Source organism: Hemicordylus capensis, chromosome 12 (assembly GCF_027244095.1).
Source record: "Hemicordylus capensis ecotype Gifberg chromosome 12, rHemCap1.1.pri, whole genome shotgun sequence".
Lineage (NCBI taxonomy): Eukaryota > Metazoa > Chordata > Lepidosauria > Squamata > Cordylidae > Hemicordylus > Hemicordylus capensis.
This window is the reverse complement of record NC_069668.1, coordinates 298317-318302: the sequence shown is the minus strand read 5'-3', so window position 1 is coordinate 318302 and position 19986 is coordinate 298317. Positions and strand designations below refer to the sequence as shown.

Below are 19986 nucleotides of genomic sequence, written 5' to 3'. Positions count from 1 at the left end.
CCTCTGCTGACAGCAGGGTGCCGTTCACATTTCCGATGCCTTGTTTCGAATTTATTCGCTGCGATATAGTGCTATGACGTCGTGTATCCGGCGTAAATAAATTGCTGGTTTGGGGGGTTGTTAGTTTCCGTGAGCCTGCTCCACCTGCTGTTTACGTTTTGAAAGCAATTTGCCTGAACGGAACCATTTTGCTGCTGTTGAGCAGCTAATCTGGAAAGCGCCCTGCTGAGATCTGAATTCAGGAGATGCAGATGGCAAGGCTGTGCGAACCAGAGGAAGAAGGAAGGAGCAGAACATCCTCTCTGGAATGCAAAACCTCAGAAATTCTGATGCCCTTACTTAGACCTGTTTTAGCCACACATTTTTTAAAAAATGCATATCTGCAATAACACTTCATCCGTAAACCCGAAAAGGTTTATTCTGAAGACATGGACATATATGATCATGTGGATGGGTAGGGCTGTGTGTCCATAGGTCCATCTGCAGCCTGAAAAGGGCTCCCGCACATACAGCTGTTCAGGCACAGTTCAACTGGTGTAGTGCTGTGGCTAAGCTGTGGGTCAAGCCTTCCCAGGTTCGAATTTCACTCTGCCACAAACTCAGTTGTTGGCCTTGATGGCAACTCCTTGCCTTTCCACCTTGGCTGCAATAAGCAGGGATAATATTACTCACTTACCGTACAAGACTTTTGGGAGGATTATATCTAGATAATAAGCCACCTAATGGCGCAGCGGGGAATTAGCTTGCCTAGCAAGCAAGAGGTTGCCGGTTCGAATCCTTGCAGGTATGTTTCCCAGACTATGGGAAACACCTGTATCGGGCAGCAGCGATATAGGAAGGTGCTGAAAGGCATCATCTCATACTGCACGGGACGAAGCAATGGTCAACCCTTCCTGTATTCTACCAACGACAACCACAGGGCTCTGTGGTCTCCATGAGTCGACACTGACTCGACGGCGCAACTCTAACTTTTACCTTTATATCTAGATAATACCTGTGAAGCCCTTTGGGTCCTTCATCCATCTCTGCAGAAATGATGGAGTATCCCACCAAAGTGTGGTTTTTTTTTTAAGTGCAACTTTTCTAGGGCGCACTTACTATGCATTGAGGGCAAATTGTCAAGAAAAAAGCTGAATAATGCCGCTGGAGGTTTTACAGACAGGGCTTTCTCCATGAATCCACTCCTGACTGGAGTATGTCAGTCCACATATTCACTGGATTTAACCCCGACCTCCCTGTGGTCTATCAGGGAGCAGGACCGACAGAGCTTTGTTTTTCTCCGAAGGGAGGCTGCGAATTCTGCTTAGCTCAAGTTATGTCCAGGGTTTTAAAAAAAAAATCCTCTATTTCCAGCAGCTTTTGGAGAAAAAACTCTGGGGCTTCTGCTTTCTGGAAAAGCTCTTGGCTCACTCCTAAGGTGCTGTTGAAATGGCAAGCATTATTTACCTGCGTCCTCATTCCATTTGGTTTTCCACTTTTTGACATAAAAACACACTCCATGCATCCCCTTAAAACAGTGTACAAAGGTTCCTGTTGAACTGCCCGCTTGGATTAAGTCAGGGGTTTTCAACCTTAGGTCCCCAGCTGTTGCTGGACTACAAATCCCATCATCCGCTCCCCACTCATTGCAGTACCACTTACAGCCAGAAGGGGGGGTGTAATCAGGCAGCATTTTCCCAGCCTGTGCTAGAAACCACTTTCCCAAGAGGGCCAGGAATGGAAACCACAAAAGAAGATGAATGCAGGACCCTTCCTTCCTCGCTCCAATTTGTGACCGGCCTTCTTCTCATTCCCTATTATCACTGCAGCTGGGGGACTGGCGTGCAGCGTGGCAGCTGGGTCCTGTCAGTCAAGCCAAGGAGGCAAGCAATATCCATCTCCATTCCGTGGGACGTGGGCCACAAAACCCACCTCAGGCTCCTTATGACCTTGCTGCAGGCTCTTTGGAAAATTTGGGCGGTTCCGTTTCTAGGTCCGCCACACGTCGGAAGGCAGTCCACACGAACCCGTTTAGGAGCTGTGTACACTTCTGTTTCGTGATTTATTTATTTTTGGTTTTTGTTTCCATGTAGACACCACCCATCCTAGCACAGCTCAGGGTGGTTTGCATCAACAATCCAACCCACTAGCGGTGTGCGAACCGGCTCGATCTCGAACCGGCTCGAGCCCAAACCAGCTCAGTTCGAGGGCTCAACCTCGAACCGAACCGGGCCCAGTTCGGCCCAAGGTTGAGCCAAACCCCCGGGGCCAGTTCAAATTCCAACCAAGCCTGGCCTCTTGTTTGGGGTGCCAGTTGGAATTGAATGGAACCAGGCAAACCAGTTTTGTGTCCATCCCTACAGCCCACTTAAAATTTGATATAAAACACAAAGTAAAAGCAGTTAAAGTGATGATGATGATGATGATGATACTACATTTTATTTATTAGCGACTCCTTAACAAATTGTTCCCTAAGTGGCTCACAACACAACACAATATTAACATAAAACTCATTTTAAAAACCACGTAAAACCAGTTAAATATTGTTAAAAGCCGGGGTGAAAAGGTGGGTCATTATGGCTCTCTTGAAAGCCTCCGAAGAAGATGAGCCTCTTTTACCCACAGGGAGCACATTCACATCTGAGGGGCGGCAGCTAAGAAGGCCCCGTCCCAGGTCACCATCCGATGAATTGGTGGCACCCAAAGAGGTGCCTCTCCTGATGATCCTAATGAGTGGTGGGGATCTTGCAGGGAATGGTGAGTGTCAGGTTCAGATTGCGTCTGAGGGGAAGGGCATGATTGTCTGGGAGAGAAGAGCTGGGTCGGAGGGCACCAAGGGACCCTCCTTCGTACCCAGCGCTTTCTTGAGTAGGAGGAGAAAATGCCACCGCCCCCTTTGTTTGTTTGTTTAACATATTTTTATACCGCCCAAACCGTACGTCTCTCCTGAGACATCTCTGTGCTGCCCTGCTCAAGTGGAAAGATTCCTGAGAAAGGGGAAACAAAAGCCTGTCCACTGGTGCCTCTCCGCACCAGGCATGATTCCGTCAACTCGTCTCGTGTCTAGCTAGAACTGGCTTGCGAGTTCCACCCAGCTCCCCCCCACCCTCCAAAAAATTATTTCCCATACGAGACCTGGAAGTGGACTGCCAGCTGCTGGCCCAATAGCCCAGGGGAAATCTGGTGTATAAATTACTGTGTCATTTGTGTGCTTGTCACCAGCTGCTGCCCTGAATATACTAACACCATCAGCAGTGAAGCACGAGAAACTTGGCGGCTTAGTCTCCAGTCACTCAACTCGTCTATTTGAGGAAATGTTCCCCAGGTCTCCCGGGCGGTAGCTCATCATTATTGTTGTTGGCCGGCGGCCAGACTAAATTACTCCTGAGGAGCCCTATTGAAAGCAAGTGGTCTTTTAGAATAAGGAGTACTATCGAGTAACTTGGTCTGGATGTCAGTTGTTGTTGTTGTTTTATTATTTCATGAGGCAGACTGTTCCACAGGCCAAAAGCTACTCATGGCAGCTACTTCGCAGCACACCACATAGGAGGGGCCAAGATGGCTGTAGGATGTTAATGGACATATGGAACAATTCTGAAAGACAATAAATCAGCTCTATGCACATCTATCTATCTATCTATCTATCTATCATATCTTCTTTACCATTCTTTATAACAACAAAAATGCATTTTTAAAAAACACAGTAAAATATGAACCTCTAAAATCCTAGAAATGCAAGATAAGGCACTTATTAAAGAGAAATGTAAAGCATTCGGGCAAGGCCTTCCAGAGGTTTTGTTTAAAGCCTTCAGTTTTGTTTAAAATTAAACAGGGAGGGGGCAAGCCTCAGATCAAGGAGCAGGGAGTTCCAGAGGGCCAGAGTCACCTCTGAGAAGACCTGCCCATGTGTCACTAGCAACCATGCTTCAGAAGGTGCACAGAAGATCCTCTTTGCATGATGATCTCACAGGCTGGGCAAAAATATATGGGGTAGACGGTCCTTCAGGAAGCCTTTGCGGGTTTGAAAGGTCGAAACGAGAACCTTTTAAATGTGGGGAGTCAGAATCAATGCATGTGCTGGATACGTAAGCAGATCCCACAGGGTAATCTTGGCCTGCTACAGGAGATGACTTTGGATGCCTTAATCCTCAGGCAGGCTCCGATGACTCACCATCCCCGAGAAGGTGTGAAGGAGCAGCCCTCCCACTTCTGCCTTCCCTCGCCAGACCTGGGGTCTGCTCTCCCCACGGCTGCGTGGAGATGTCAGAGACGGCCTTGCCATGATCGGGGGCAGCCAACCACTTCTGGTGGCCGATTTGGGGTCCCATTAAGGGCAGCCACAAGGGGCTGCCTTTCATGAGGCGAGGTGAGGCAGTGGCTTCAAGCAGCGGCTTATTGAGTGCTGGCAGGGCGGCCAGATGTCCCTGCTGCCCACTGCCCCTCAAGCACCGCTGAGCCCACTGAGCAAAGAGCTGGTCTAAGATGGTCCTCCATCTCTTCCTCCTCCATGGTGGCAACACCTACTGCTGTCGGTTGCTGCTGCTTAATGCACAGCTGCCAGGCTAGTAATGAAAAGGGGAAGGAAGCAGATGACGGAAGGGCAGTAGAGAGACTGCCCTTTCTTCTGCCACGCCTTCCCGTGCTAGCTCGCCAGTGGTGTGCCGAGGAGGTGGGAGGGCTTGTTCTGATTCAGGGGGAAGCAGAGGCAAGCCACCCATTGCTTCCCCAAGTAAGCTCCTTGCTGGAGCTTTGGGCCCTCCCAACATGGCCAGAATGGCTCCCATTGTATCACCCATGGAAGGGGTGGGGGACGGGAAGGCCTTTTCTCTTCATGCTGAAATAATTATATTGAAATAACTTATGGAGGAGAGCTGGTCTTGTGGGAGCAAGCATGACTTGTCCCCTAGCTAAGCAAGGTCTGCCCTGGTTGCATATGAATGGGAGACTTGATGTGTGAGCCCTATAAGACATTCCCCTCAGGGGATGGAGCTGCTCTGGGAAGAGCATCTAGGTCCCAAGTCCCCTCCCTGGCAGCATCTCCAGATGGGGCTGAGATTCCTGCCTGCGACCTTGGAGAAGCTGCTGCCAGTCTATGCAGACAATACTGAGCTCGATGGCCGAATGGTCTAACTTGGTATATGGCAGCTTCCTCTGTTCCTATGTAAATGGCAGATAGATGGATGGATGGATGGATGGATAATGAAGGGAGATGAAAATAAGTAGGCAGATAGATGAAAAGATTGGGGGAGAAGGGAGGGAAGGTAGAGACAGATGGACAGATTGATGGATATGCAGAAGAGAAGGAAGGAAGGTGGTTGATTTCAGTGGGTGCCCCTTCAGGTTCTGGGGGATGGAGAGATTGATTGATTGAGCATATTTTTATTCCACCCCAAACTTGCGTATCTGGGCGGTTTACAACAAAAAACAGACAAGTCAAAACATTAATTAAAACAAATAAATGGCAACAGAGAAATCAAAACATTGGTTAAAATGAATGACCTCAAAAAGTTAAAACCTTACAACGATTTAAAATCTTAAAACCATATTTCGAAACAAGGTTAAAACGATTAAAACGGTATTTAATTCAAAGCCTGGTTGAACAGATGTGTCTTTAAAGATCCATTTGGATTGGGGAGAGGTCCCCCAACATACACCTCATCCTCAGCTCCGGCCGTGCGTCTTTTCTTCAGCCTGTTGAGGTCAAGGACAAGCTTGGTGAGCCCCCGCCCCCCGGCTGGCTCAGTGGGGAGGTGGGCCTGGCTTCTCCCCCTCCTCTAGCCAGCCCCAGTCAACATGCCAAGAGAATGCCGCTGGGGCCTGTCTGTGTGTGCTGTCCATCCCCCATTCCTCCGGCCGGGTGTCATTTCCATTAATAGAGCTCTGGAATGCAGGTCCCAAAATAGCCATGTGTCCGTTGATAAGGGCCAGCCGGCAGCGGCCGCTTCCCACAGCCAGAGCCCCGGCGGAGAACTCTGGCAGCCCTCCTGGAGGACCCGCCATGTCGGAACGGCGCGTGCCTTTCACGTTCCTGCGCAGCCCCAGCTGGGACCCCTTCCGGGACTGGTACCGGGGCGGCAGTCGCCTCTTTGACCAGTCTTTTGGGATGCCCCTCATCCCTGAGGACTGGTACAAATGGCCGTCGGGGACCACCGGCTGGCCAGGCTACGTCCGCCCGCTCGCCAGCCCCAGTCCCGAGCCGGTGGCAGTGAGTCCCATCGTCACCTCGCCGACCGGCAACCCGGCCTTCAACCGGGCTCTGAGCCGCCAGCTCAGCAGCGGCATCTCTGAGATCCGCCAGACTTCGGAGAGCTGGAAAGTAGCCCTGGACGTCAACCATTTCGCGCCAGAGGAGCTGGTGGTGAAGACCAAGGACGGCGTGGTGGAGATCACTGGTAAGCAGGGTTATTGATGTCTACTCCCTGGCCACTGGGGGGGGGCATCGTGCTTTGCAGGGAACGAGGGAGACAAGTCCCCTGCCCCGAGGAGCTCACAAGCCAAAAACTGATACATGGAGGAGGGGAAGTGAGGAAGGGGAGAAAGGGAGGCAGGGGAGAAGAAGAAATGTTCTCTGCCCCAAGGAGTTCAACATTGAGAAACCCTGCTGTAAGAAGTTTTTTTTTTTTTTAAGTTAAGTATTCCTTGGGTTGCCTGGTGCCCGGGGAATTGCCTGTGCCTCTGCACTCATCCCTGCAAAATGCATTTAGTCCCCCGATAAACGTTCATCTGTGTCTCCAGCCCTCCTCCCGCTAAACCCAGAAACGTGCCTCTCTTCCTTTCCCGTGGTTCTAGCCACAGGAGGGAAGGAGAAGAAAGGTGTGGGGGGGGGGACCCCACACTCCCACAAAGAGACTCTGCAGTTCGGGAACGTCTCTCCCACCCCGGCCCACCCACCCCGGCCCCTCAGGACCATCTGGATGGCAGCTGGCACATTACCGCCCTGATTAGAATCAATGAGGCCGACTGAGTACCAAGTTTGCATTGACAATTTACGGGGCGGGTGGGGGGAGAGAAGGCATCACAGGCCTTCCAGGGCAGGTGCTGGAGGCTTCGATCAACACCCTTCCTGCTAAGTAGTAGGGATCACTCACACACCCACCCACGCCCTGGGCCCCCAGCCCCAAAGGCAGTGCCAGCCCTTCCCTCCTGAAAAGAGGTCTGGGTTTTTTTGCTCAACCAAGAATATGATTGTGGGGATTACGAGGCACTCGCCTTTTCCTCATCACCCCTGCCTGCTGCAGCCATTGTGACAGACAGTGATGGGAGTTGTAGTCCAAAACATGCGCTCCTTATAGATATCTGGGCTTCAGGTCATTTGCAGAGAGAAAAAGGACTGGCCCAGAGTCACCCAGTGAGTTTCATGGCTGAATGGAGATTTGAACTTGGGTCTCTCCAGCCCTACTCCAGTACACTAACTGCTACACTGTGCTGTATCAGCTCGGTGACCTTTATATTGCTTTCTATTTTTTAAAAATGTTTTGTTGTTTTAATTTGTTTTTATCCCTGCAAACCACCTAGAGCCGTCTGGGTTAGGCGGTATAAAAAACAAACAAAGAAAGAAAATAAACCATGTGGGGACTCAAGGTGGAGAAACCCCTAGTAAGCCTCTGACATGAAATGAAAACACCATAAAACAAATCATCTCAGCAAGATCGAAGTGAGAGCTAGTGTGGTGCACAGGTTAGAGTGTCAGACTAGGACCAGGGAGATGAGTTCAAATTCCTTGTTCATTCCTGAAACTCACCGGGTGACTCTGGGCCAGTCTCTTCTCTCCTACCTCACAGGGTTGTTGTGAGGATAAACATACCCATGTACGCTGCTCCGGGCTCCTTGGAGGAAGAGCAGGATATAAATGTAAAAAGAAAGAAAGAAATAATAATAATTCCCATAGAGCTGTTTGGCTCACTAAAAAGGCCAATATGAGCATATAACACAGTCAACCTCTGCTCACTCAGTGTGAATCGGAGCAGCCATATCCAAACTGGCTTTTAAAGCAATTTGCCCATTTCAGCCCCTCTCTCCCATCTCCCCAGTCCCTGTAGGCCCTGATTGCACATGGGCAAGAAACAGCTTGGCCCTCTTTTTATTTTTTATTTTTATCTGAGCAAGAAATCAGCATCTTCCATGTTCTCATTTGAAATGACTCCTGGAATCAGTTCTTTGTCCCTGCAGCCCTGAGGAAAACGCAGCTTCCTGGGAACTATAGTCTTTTCCAGGGCTGCAGCCCTAGAAAAGATTACCATTCCCAGGAAACCCTGAAACTTTCCCCAAGACTGCAAGGGGAGAAGCAAAGGTCGGTGGGTGTGGGGCGGGGGGGGGCGGACCTCAAGGAGAAATGTACAGTAAGTGAAAGGAAGAGGGTGTCTGGAACTTCAGCCCCAAATTGGGGCCGTAGTTTGGGGGCAGAGCATCTGCGTTGCATGCAGAAGGTCACAGGTTCTTTCCCTGGCAGCATCAGTGTGTAGTCTGAGCTAGGTAGGCTCAGAATAAAGCAGCTTCCCGTGTGCCAAAATCTGGCCACAGCGAAATCTGGCTACCCCTCAAAATCTCAGCTCAAATGGGAGTGGGGGGTGCTTCGTGTAGCCCTTTCTTGTTTAACACCATCTATACCATTTTCTCTCCCAGGCAAACATGAAGAAAGGCAAGACGAACATGGGTTTATTTCCAGATGTTTCACAAGGAAATACACGTGAGTAGTCGAATTGGGCCGTAGGAGTGGAGAAAGCCGGCCTTAAAGGCTCTGTGGGTCTTCTATCAGGCCTTGAAAAACAGAAAAGGGGGTTGTGATGTGGGGAAGGTGGAGCCAAAACTCACCTGTTTTCTGTAGGGAAAGAGCCTAGTACCTCGGGAAGGAGCATAGCTCAGTGGAAGAGCCCCTAATTTGCACACAGAAAGTTCCAGGTTTCTTCCTGGCAGCATCTCCCGGTAGGGCTGGGAAAGATGCCTGCCTGAATCCTTGGAGAAGCCACTGCCAGTCTGGGTAGACAATCCTGAGCTCGCTGGACCAAGAGTCTGGAGAGCCTGTGTGCCTTCCTACCTACAGAAGGTACCACGCTCAATCACGGACATCCCTGGTTAAAGAAACTGATGGTGGAGAATTGTGTCAAATTCTGGACCCCACAATTTAAGAAGGACATTGATAAACCAGAATAGGATCAGAGTAGGGCAGCCAAGATGGGGTGGGGTCTTGGAAACCAAGTCCAGCGAGGAACCATTGAAGGAGCTGGATATGTTTGACCTGAAGAAGAGAAGAGAAGACGAGGGGGATAGGATAGTCATCCAGGCCAGAGTGATGACCTCAAAATATGCCAAATACATATATTGCTATATAATCAATAACCCCTGCTAACTGAGCAAAGAAGCACCTTTTGCGATGGTGATTCTCTTATATTTAGCAGGGGGGAAAGCAACTGTCCCGCTCTTTTTATGTTGATAGGAACAGTTACTTTCCCCCTTCTAAATATAAGAGAATTTGAGGTCATTCTCAGAATCAAAAACTGTGTTCTACCCGGGTTTGGGAGCTGGGTGTGCTCCCAATTTTTGGTTGTGTTGTCTTGCTTTCACACAATCAAAAATTGGGAGCACACACAGCTCCCAAATCCAGATAGAAAAGTTTTTGATTGTGTGAACGACCTCATAATGTTGCTGTGGGATGTGAACGGTCTAGAGACACAAGCTGAGGCTTTCTGTAAAGGTATTATATACATAAATAAATAAAATATCTACCCCCTGCCAGCCCAGCATCCCTCCAATGGCTGTTGCCCATGTTTACCTAATGGCCTCGTTCACACAGTCATTCAAATCCAGGTTTTGTGTGGGTTACCAGTATTAGCGTGATTCCGTAAGCCCATGCCAAGGTGGGAATCTGTGATTCATCTTGGTCCAGAAACCACCTAGACACGACTTCACACAATTACACTCATGTCGGTGACCCACATTAAACCTAGATTGAGCCCTTTTGGGGCAGGGGCCTATCTTCTTTCTGTTTCTGTTCATTTCCCTGTGTCGGCCGCTTTGAGAACATGTGTTGAAATGTGTCCTATCAATATTCAATGTAGTCATGGTCCTCGGATTATTTCCACACCTCACATTTTCCCTTCCCCTCCACAGGCTGCCTTCCGGCATAGAGCCCGCTGCGGTCTGCTCCTCGCTTTCCCCAGACGGCATGCTCACGGTAGAAGCCCCACTGCCGAAGCCAGCCATCCAATCAGCTGAGATCAGGATTCCGGTCACCTTTGAGGCCCACGCCCAGATCCCCACATCAGAGGCCAAGAAGCCGGAGGAGTCAGCCAAGAAATAGCCCGTATGCGGGGATCACACCCCATGGCCAGAAAAATAATTTCCAGGCATATCACCTCTCTAACAATTCCTTTTTTTGTAAAGATACTTCTGCATCCACTCCACCAATAAAAAATTTCTAAAACCCCACATAGAATTAAAAGGGAAAGTGTTCCGTTTGTTTCCTGCTTGTCCTCTGGGTCATCATAGGGAAGGTGGTGCCGTCGAGTCGACTCTGGGTGCCCACAGAGCCCTGCGGTTCTCTGTGGTAGGATACAGGAGGGGTTGACCATGGCCTCCTCCTGCGCAGGATGAGACGATGCCTTTTATATCACTGCTGCCTGATCAAGGAGTTTCCCATCGTCTGGGAAACACACCAGCGGGGATTCGAACCAACAGCCTCCTGCTCTCTAGGCAGGCTGCTTCCCCGCTGCACCCTTCATGGTTCATGCTCTCTAAAAGAACCCAGTGCTCTCTTCCAGTTCGTGGAGGTGAATATTTCCAGGGAGAGAAAGCCAGAGCTCTGTATACTGTTGATTGCTGGTTGACTACATGTCTGCATTGCATTTCTGTGACCTACTACACCACACTGCCTCCTTGCAAAAGTGGCATTTGTGCAGGGGGCGGGTCTTTTGCCCTTCCCCGATTACCTTTTCTTAGCTTGACCCATTTCTGTAGTTGGCATGCATTCGTTGTGATGTGTGTGTGGGGGGGGCGTTCTTGTGCATTTGGGGGTGTGGACATGTATAGCTGTTTCTGAATCCAGCATAACGTCTTTCTCCGCTACCCAGAAACCGGCAGTGTTGCCTAGCAACCAACCAGCCAGATGCCCGCCCCATTTGTCTGGGTCCAGCTGACCACCCCTGCCTTGCTTTCCCCACAGAGACTATAGCAAGTGGCCTGAAGAATCATTGTGGAGTCCCCACCTCCACCCCACCGTTATCTAAATCTCCTGGTCTTTCCTCCTCTGCTCTTTTCAAGGTCAAGTGATCCACACCACGATCTGAAGCACGTTTATGCAGAAATGCATCAAACCCAGAACCAGCAAATTAAGCCCGGCCCGCAACCATGCATGCTGCGCGAAAATTCGGATGGACGTGAAAACAATGGATATTTTCATAGGTAGAAAACTACGTTTATTTATTATACATCATAAGCAACCGGGACAAAAATATGTACTGTATATACAATAATATTTATTCGGATAATAATTTAAAGCGGGTTTCTTCCCAGCCGTCTTCAAGAAACGAACCCCGTCTGTTGGAAACCTTCTGCTCAGGTACCCCACAGAGACTGTACACACACATTTAAGTGTTACGGTTATGGGACAGACAACTTCAATCACAGGCTGACATCTAGACAAAGCTACTCACAAGCACTCCCACTGAAAATAAGGGGGAAAGTAAACTTGTCCCCTTCATTTCAATAAGACTGCTTCTAAGTAACTTAATCTGGATGTAAGCCAGACCCATTAAGTATCCCATCTCAAAACTGCAGCACTTAAAATTTTTGTGTGTTTGTATACACACACACACACTATATATATATATATATATATATATATATATATATATATATATATATATATATAAATATATATATATATAAATATATATATATATATATAAATATATATAAATAAATACAATGCAAATTTAAGTCTAAAGTTAGGGAGACAGGCTGCTCTATTCAGTGGCTCACATCCAGAATAAATTTCTCGTAAGTATATCCTATTAATTTCCTATTAATTTCACTGGGCATCCTCAGTGCTAAATTTCTGAATCTGCCAATCAGGCCGAAAGGAGGGGTCCAATGAGCTTCAGCACGTAGCCAGCCAATCAGGTTTCGAGAAGGAGCCCCTCCCCTTCTGCAGTGGACACCTCACTGAGGATGTGTCGGCTTCAAGCCAGCGATCCTCAAACGGGGAACAGATTGTGTGGCTGCCACGTTGTAATAGCTGCCAGTTGTGATAGCTGTCACACTGCTGCTATCAATATCATAAATCATATCTCTCGTGCAAAATACATCAGTAACGGAATCAGAAGCAATGTCCAAAAATGCTGGTGCTGTTACCGACATACTTTGTGTGTGTCAGACACTACCTTTTTGTTTGTGGGTCTTGAGGTTCTTTTTAAAAGCAATCAGTGGTGCAGAAGCTCTTGTTTTGAAAGGGAGCACATTCCAAAGCCCTGGGGCAGCCACAGAGAAGGCCCGGTCTCTGGTTTCGTAAAAGGGTTTCGTAAAAATATGGCTTTACAGTAGCAGATGTTCTCTTGGGTGGGTACTTTTTGGCCAGTGGGTACGTATGGTATCAACTTGAAAATGTACCTGTGGTTACGGTCATTGAAAAAGTGATCCCGTGCCTGATTCTGTTGCCTGATTCTGGTGCCCGTGTGTGAGAAGGCGTCACTTGTTGGGGAAGAATTATGAGGACGTCCAAAGATGACTTGGCCTGCTCATTCTTCCCAAGCTCACGCCACGCCGTGTTTTTTTTACCGGGCCCACCTTTCTTTAGCAGGGAGCGGGTGGAGAGTAGCCCCTGAGCATGTGTGGAACATTCCCCCTGCTAACTGTGTTTAGTGTCTCCGCCATGGAAGTGAATAGTTTTTGCAGTCTCTTTGTCTCTGAGACAAAAGCTGCTGAGAAGGTGGGGGGACTGAGTCCCCCTGGCAGCCACTCAGCCCTTTTGCAGCGAGTAATTTGCTTTGTGCCAGAGAGAAGGAGAGGGCCAGCATGACCTCCTCCGTGTGCCTGCATTTTGCTGCAACTTAATCTCCCCAGCCCCAGCTGGCCTCACACATCCCGTCTTCCCCGTGCTGACAGGGAGGAAAGATAAAGCAGGACAAATGCCGGATGGCGTCAGAGTCTGCCTCCAGAAACTCCAGCATGGATTGCGATGTAGTTTGTTGCAGATAGAGAGAGAGAGAGAGAGATTAAATATGCCAAGACCCATGATGCAGTGTGGTGACGACGCTGAGTTGCGGACAAAGAAAGATGGTTGTGTTGATAACACGAGAGATGAGACTTTCCCCCAGCTGCCTGTTTTATCGTAGATTTCCTAGATTGCATTATACGCTCCCTCCCACCTCTAAAACTTTGATTGTTCTAGGATGAAAATTCTATGATAAAATGATAGGGTTTTTAGAGCTGAAAGGGAGTGTATAACATCATCAAATCATTCAATGATTGATTGATTTGCAGGAAAGTTATGCGGCAATACGGAGGGGCGGGGTTCAAAGCTGGGTCCTCAGATGTGCCTAGACCAAAGTTCCCACCACCCCTCACCTCCGGCCATTGGCTGGAGACCCAAGCTTGGGCACCAGGAGAGCTGGTCTGTGCCAAAGAGCTGGTCTTGTGGTTCTAGCGAGCATGAATTGTCCCCTTTGCTAAGCAGAGTCCACCCTGGTTTGCATTTGAGTGGGAGACTCCATGTGGGCACTGGAAGATCTTGGGGCCGCTTGTATGCAGAAGGTTCCAAGTTCCCTCCCTACAGGGCTGGGAGAGACTCCTGCCTGTAACCCTGGAGAAGTCGTAGCTGCCGGTCTGTGTACTGAGCTAGATGGACCGAGGGTCTGACTTGCTATAGGGCTTTGACCGATGTACGTAATCCCTGCTAGGAGAGACCATTGGTTCCTGAACCGTCTTCCAGCAAACCCCTTTCCCGAGATCTGCCCCGCACTTCCCTCGCCTCGCTCTGCAGCTCAGCGATTGTAAAAGCTTGCCCTCCGTATACGGGGGTGAACTGGGAAGGAATCGATACCCCCTGAGTCCCCGGGACGTCTCTGCCGACCATCTAATTGCCGTGATGGATGGTTGCTATTAAGGCAATGCCAGAAACTAATAAGCAGGGTCCCTCTGGAGCATCTTGAGAGCCGACACCAGCAGATACTAAAAGGCCGCGGCTAATGGAGGCTGGGTTTCCCGGAAGGAGCAAGCCGAGCAGCGGGAGGGAGGGCTGCAGGACTCCCACACGTGGTGCCCCAAACTTACGGGCGGCCCAAGCAGGGTTCCCTGTAACAGCTGCTGTTGACTACAACTCCCATCACCATTGTTGTTGACACTCCTGCTGCAGGGAACTCTGGGGCCCAGGCCAAATGCTGACTTGCCCCACAGCTCTGCCCCCTTTCAGAATCAACCCTTCAATCAAAGGGCTTTGATCAATCAGCCGTTCGAAGCTGTTGCAGCGTTGTCTTTTGGGTGTGACTTTCGATAGAAGTCTCGAAACTTTTAAATAGAGATATTATTCTTTATCTCGACGTTTAATATGTCTGCTTTTAATCTGCATTTTAATCGTGCATTGTTTTAACGGCACTGTAGATCATTTGGGGGTTATTTTAAGGGAAAGTGGTATAGAAATTAAACAAGAAACCTTTGCAAGCACTGGAAGTGGTGTGTGGGGCGGAGAGAGGGAAGGTTGCTCACAGGAAGCCTCCTCTTCTCTCCTGGTGCTTCTCGCAAGCTTTGCTAGGTGGGTGAGGAGAGTCCAACAGGGGTATGATCCATCCCAAGGAGCTGATCAGCTTGTGCCCACTCAGTGTTACCTCCCCTTTCAAAAAAAGCAGTCTTGATGTCACCTAACGCATGGCTGCGGAATTCTTTCCCTGTGCTATTTTGCCAATATACACAAAGATTCCTAGAATGTTCGGGTTGGAAGGGAACTTGGAGGTCCAGTTCATCAGCATCTTGAAAAGGCAGTGACCCAGGGGAACATCCCGCCTCGTGAAATGGTGCTCTCCCTCCTTCAGCGGAGGCTTTCAAGCAAAGGCTGGCTCAAGGGCGGCCCTTGCATGGGGCAAGGTGACACAGTCACCTCAGATGGCAGATTTTGGGGGGTTCCTGTGAGATAGGATTCTCTCTTTCCCTCTGATTTTAAAAGAGGGGGAAAGAAGGGGCGCACTTAAAGGGAGCAGCCTTAGCTGGGGTGCTGCTTCAGGCACACAGTGGCCTTGAACCGCCCCCTAGGCTGGATGGCTGTCTTATCAGGGATGCCGCCGAGGCCATTTTCCTGCCTGAGCAACGGGTTGGGCTTGCAGATCTCCGAGGGTCCTCCCAAATCCCGAAGCTGATGATTCTGTGGAAGGAAGGAGCTTTGCCCCAAAGGACCTGGCTTCCGCATGTCTCCACCTCTCCGCCCGCGCCTTGATTGCAGAGTCTGCAAGCTGCAGGAGGGGCTGATTTCGGGGATTCTGGCAGGCCTGGGATTGACCCAGCTGCAGTTACATAAAGGCCTGCACGCCCAAACGGTGCAGAGGAAGATGTGTGAAACCCACCCACCCATCCGCTCCTCCTTCTGCCACAACGGCGGGGGGGTGGGGGAGGGAGACGTGTTCCCCCCCCAGCGTTCCCGGCCTTAGCAACAAGCTGGTGGTTGGCTAGCCCGCGGCTCAGTCTCGTTCACTCATTGGCTGGCAAGGACGTGCAGCGATTGGCCCAAAGGGGGGGGGGGGAGAGAGAGAGAGAGAGAGAGAGAGAGAGAGTGTGTGTGCTGTATGCAGCAGCGATTACACTGCAGATTTGCCCAGGAAGGATGCTCAGACAGTGTCCAGCGCCTGCTTTGTGGCTCTGCATCGGGGATGAGGAGCAGGCAGGATCCATCCCCGGCAACGGGCACCGCCAAGGGGCAGGACAGACCAGCCAGGCCCGGAAGAGGCATGCACCAGCTCCGTGCCCTGCAGCTCTGGACAGATGGAAGCAGAGAGGTTCTTTAATCTAGAGACTTTTCAGCGCCTGCCTGCCCTGAAGGGGGAAAGAGAGAGAGCTCCTCCTGTGGCTGAAAGTGGATACCCACCCTGGGGTCGCCAACTGAATGAGGGGAAAGGACCCGGCCTGCTCCTGTGCCTTTAACAGCAACAGATGTGCAGAAACCAGCAGAGGGAAATGGCACGCTGGTCAGCTTTACTGTTTTTAATGCCCGCCAATCAAGCTGCCCTTAAGGCGCAGGTACAGTGGCCAGCTAAAAAGTTGGCAACCCAAGTTGTGCCCTACCAAGTCAGACCTCTTTCTTCATTATAGACCTCTTTCTTTTCTTTTCTTTTTACTGCCTGGTTGTGCATAAAAACCATACACAAAGCACATCATTAAAGCATTCGTAGAAATGCTCACATTGATCAATCCAACTGGTTTAGATCAGGGATTGTCAACCTATGTAGTTGGACTACAACACCTATCATCCCCCAACATGATGGCCAATCAATGTTGCAGTGGGTAATGGGAGCTGTCGGCCCAACATCATCTGGGGAGACCCAGCTTGGAGAACCCCTGTGCTAAAGCACTTACTTGGTTTGTTTGTTGTTTTTAATTCTGCAGCAAACATCAGTAGGTGAAACAATTACCTGTATTTATGCACATTGAAGATGACTATGAATTTAAGATGACCCCCTTGGGGCGGGAAATACAGGTTAAACACAGATTATACCTGTATTCACCTAAAAGGAAGAGGACCCTGACCCCCAATTGCTAGCATCAAAGAACACCGGGGAGGGGGGAGACTAGGATTCAGGTAAATGGGGCATTTGCCATAAGCAGAACGTCCATGTTGAAAGGCAGTCTAGCACTGGATACCAGCTGCGGGGGAGCAAGTAAAGAGAAGGGCTAGGACTTTCACACCCCACTTGGGAGCCTCTCAGAGACACCTGCTTGGCTGTTTGGAGAGACGACGCTGGTCAGGAAGGCCGTTTCGGTCTGATTCAGCAAGGCTCTTACTTTGTACATTTCTTATTAGCTATGTTTGTTAAGAATGGAACCTCCATGTACAGGTGGAGTCTGTCTTGGAATGCTGGAGGGGAGGAAGCTACCTAGAAAGACCCTCAACTGCCACCTCTTCTCTGGGGTTGCCACCTTTTTTTATCAGGCCCTGCTCCTGCACATCGCAACGGGCCCCATAGGTGGCCCTGATGCTTCCCTTTGTGCTGCGTAAAGCCTCACCCATTGATGCCGAGCTGCAGTTAAAAGGTAGAGGAGCAGGCACCCTGGTCAGTTGGCAACCCTTTCCTGGGCAAGCTCAAAGAAGATGCCGAGATCTAGGTCTCCTTTGAACGTGATCCACCTTGTTCTGAAACCTTGTTGCTCCTTTAAATGTGCAGGTAGGCGGGTCATTCCCCAGTGGAAGGAAAGGCTCACCCTGAGTTACTGAACCTCAAATATTTCCCCTGCAAAATAAGTGCCTTGTGGATTTTGCTCCTCCATTCCATTCAAGGGAGACGGAGGACAGTGTCTGGTTTCCTTGATGTCAGAGTCAGGCACTTTTTAAGGAGCGGTTGCTCAGCAGCGTGGAAAGGGACTCTGTACATGCTAAGAGACATTTCACATCATTTGCTTCTCTAAAACGGGGGTATGGCCACAACCGGGGGGCTAACTGACCAGTGGGCAGAAATTGCTTTTTAAAAGGGGGGGGAGACAAATTCATGGCCTCAGCTGCGCCCCCTACGACCCCAACCTTGTTTAAAGTACCAGGTTTTCCATGGCCGGGACTTGGGGGTGGGGTGTTTGAGGATGCAATACCACAATCATCCTGACGGTGGTGGCAGCAGCACCAAAGTCAATTCCAGGCACTGGCAAGGATTGTTGTTGGGCACTGTTGCCTGCTCCTGTGTGGGGGACCTTTGCATTTCAGGGGGTTCCTCTTTCCAAAGTTACAAGAAACTCCAGATGGGGTGGAGAGTGAGGCACGGAGGTGGGGGAGGCAAGCAGAGGGCTTATTGCCACAGTGATGATGATGTGCTATCATGTTTTATGCTTTAGCTCAGGGGTTCGTCCCCAACTGTTGGGACTACAATTCCCATCACCCCCAGCCAAGGTCTTTGTGGCTAGGGAGGAGGACAGCTGTAGTTCAACATCCAGAGCCCCACGTTTGATATGATGTAGCTCAACATCTGGAGCGGCTTGCTCCAGGATACTGACAGCTGTAGAAATCCAACAGGTGCAGCTGGTTTGGGTTTAAAATGGGGGGGGGGAATCTCTGTTTTATTTTTAAACTGTTAAATTGTTTTAAGTTTTTTTGTATATGTTTTAAACTGGTTTTATGCTATTGTTAACCGCCCAGAGATGAAAGTTTGGGGCGGTGTACAAAATTAGCGCCGAGTACGTCTCAATGGCACAGCGGGGAAGTAACTTGCTTAGGGAGCCAGAGGTTGCTTGTTCGAATCCCCGTTGGCATGTTCCCCAGACTATGGGAAACGCCTCTACAGCGATCTAGGAAGATGCTGAAAGGCATCATCTCATACTGTGCGGGAGGCGGCAATGGTCAATCCCTCCTGTGTTCTACCAAAGACAACCCCAGGGCTCTGTGGGCACCAGGAGTCGGCACAACTTCTCATGGAAATTAATAAACTTGTCCCACTCATTTCCACAAGACTGCTTATGAGTAACTTGGTGTGGAAGTGAGTCGGTGACTCATATACACACAGAGATGCAGAGATTTAAGTGCGACAGTTATGAGACAGGCTGCCGGTCCTTGGCTTACATCCAGACTAAGTTACTCATAAGCAGTCCTACTGAAGTGAATGGGACAAACTTTGGGAGAACTCTGGCTGTAAGCCGGTGACCGGAGGCCTGATGCAGAGTGAGTGTGTGTGTGTTTTAGGAGGGGCGAGTCAAGGTTCCCACCCAGCTCGCCATGTAAGACTGACCGCAAAATGGGCCCCCATTCAATCACAATCCACTTAAGAGCTCGGTTTAGCAGCAGCACTGGCTGCCCCACCCAAGAACCCCTCTGGGACGGCTCTATTCCTGGAAATGTGGTGAGTAATCCATCCAGAAGGCACATGAGAGCCTGTAACCAAGCCATCTCTTCAGCAAGGGACAGAGAAGGACCCATCCCTTGGCCCCAGAACTGCAGAAATAATTCCGTCGGACCCTCAGTGGATCCCATGCCACTGAAGGATTGTGTGATTTCCTTCCCCTGCAAAGAAAAGCTAGAGTGTCTGAGCGGTTTTTTTAGTGGAGGGGAAAGGCAAACACACACACACACACACACAACCGGGGCAGTGGTGAGAAACCTGCAGATGTGTTGGAACATAGGAAGCTGCCACTTACTGAGTCGGAGCCTTGGTCCATCGAATTAAGTATTGTCTACTCTGACTGGCAGCAGCAATCCAGGCAGGAGATGCCAGAAATGGAACCTCGGACCTTTTGCATGCTACGCGGATGCCGACACTGAGCTGCAAACAGCAGGAGAGGAGTTGCTGGCAACCTTCCCTCTTCCCCACCCCAAGCCACTTTTAACGCTGGCGAGGGTCTGTTTCAGAAGGGGGGTGGCCTCGCCTCAGGCATGGCACTACCCACAGCTTTGCTTCTAAAGCCTGAGACGGCATTGGTGAAGAGCACCCATAGCTACAAGAAAACGGGTCCTCGTGGGACGGGCAGAAGGAGCACTGGATTCGGCATCCAGGGCCATATTACTCCTGCTAAGTGGGCAAAGAGACACTCTTTAAAATGGGGGCTCGCTTATATGTCGATGTGGGGGCGGGGAGCAGCCGTGGGCCCCGCCTAGCGCCCCCCACCTCTCCCGGCGGCTGTTGCTGGTGTCTCCCTCGGAGTTCTGTTGCAGTGGCAAGCCCCTTTCGTTTCGCTGTGTTTGGAGCGCTTCTGTGTTGAAAAGTGGTAACACGGCTCTTAATACTACCGTGTTCTGCTTCATTTGCCACGTTATTTGCCCCTGCGATGAAGGACGTGTCAAGGAATAGGTGGCATTCAGAGACTAAAAAGGATACGGTGGTTTGATGAAATCCAAGC

General features: G+C 50.0%; 2 protein-coding genes across 2 annotated transcripts in view; both read left to right on the top strand.

Moving 5' to 3' along the window:
* SRRM3 (serine/arginine repetitive matrix 3) overlaps positions 1–11702 on the top strand; it is a 98779-nt gene extending 87077 nt beyond the window's left edge. Inside the window, exon 16 of the mRNA XM_053274982.1 lies at positions 11236–11702. Within this exon, the coding sequence (XP_053130957.1) occupies positions 11236–11380 (145 nt within the window). The 3' untranslated portion in view covers positions 11381–11702. The remainder of the gene's footprint in view (positions 1–11235) is intronic.
* HSPB1 (heat shock protein family B (small) member 1) lies at positions 5917–10404 on the top strand. The gene is made up of 3 exons (XM_053274995.1): positions 5917–6371; positions 8602–8665; positions 10087–10404. Exons 1-3 carry the CDS (start codon positions 5978–5980, stop codon positions 10274–10276), a joined length of 648 nt encoding a protein of 215 aa, XP_053130970.1. The 5' UTR covers positions 5917–5977; the 3' UTR covers positions 10277–10404.
* Positions 11703–19986: the final 8284 nt, after the last annotated feature.

Coding starts and splice junctions, on each gene's coding strand:
- HSPB1 (XM_053274995.1), top strand. CDS start 5,978: ATGTCGGAACGGCGCGTGCCTTTCACGTTCCTGCGCAGCCCCAGCTGG. Junction 6,372..8,601: donor CGGCGTGGTGGAGATCACTG/GTAAGCAGGGTT, acceptor TTTCTCTCCCAG/GCAAACATGAAGAAAGGCAA. Junction 8,666..10,086: donor TGTTTCACAAGGAAATACAC/GTGAGTAGTCGA, acceptor TCCCCTCCACAG/GCTGCCTTCCGGCATAGAGC.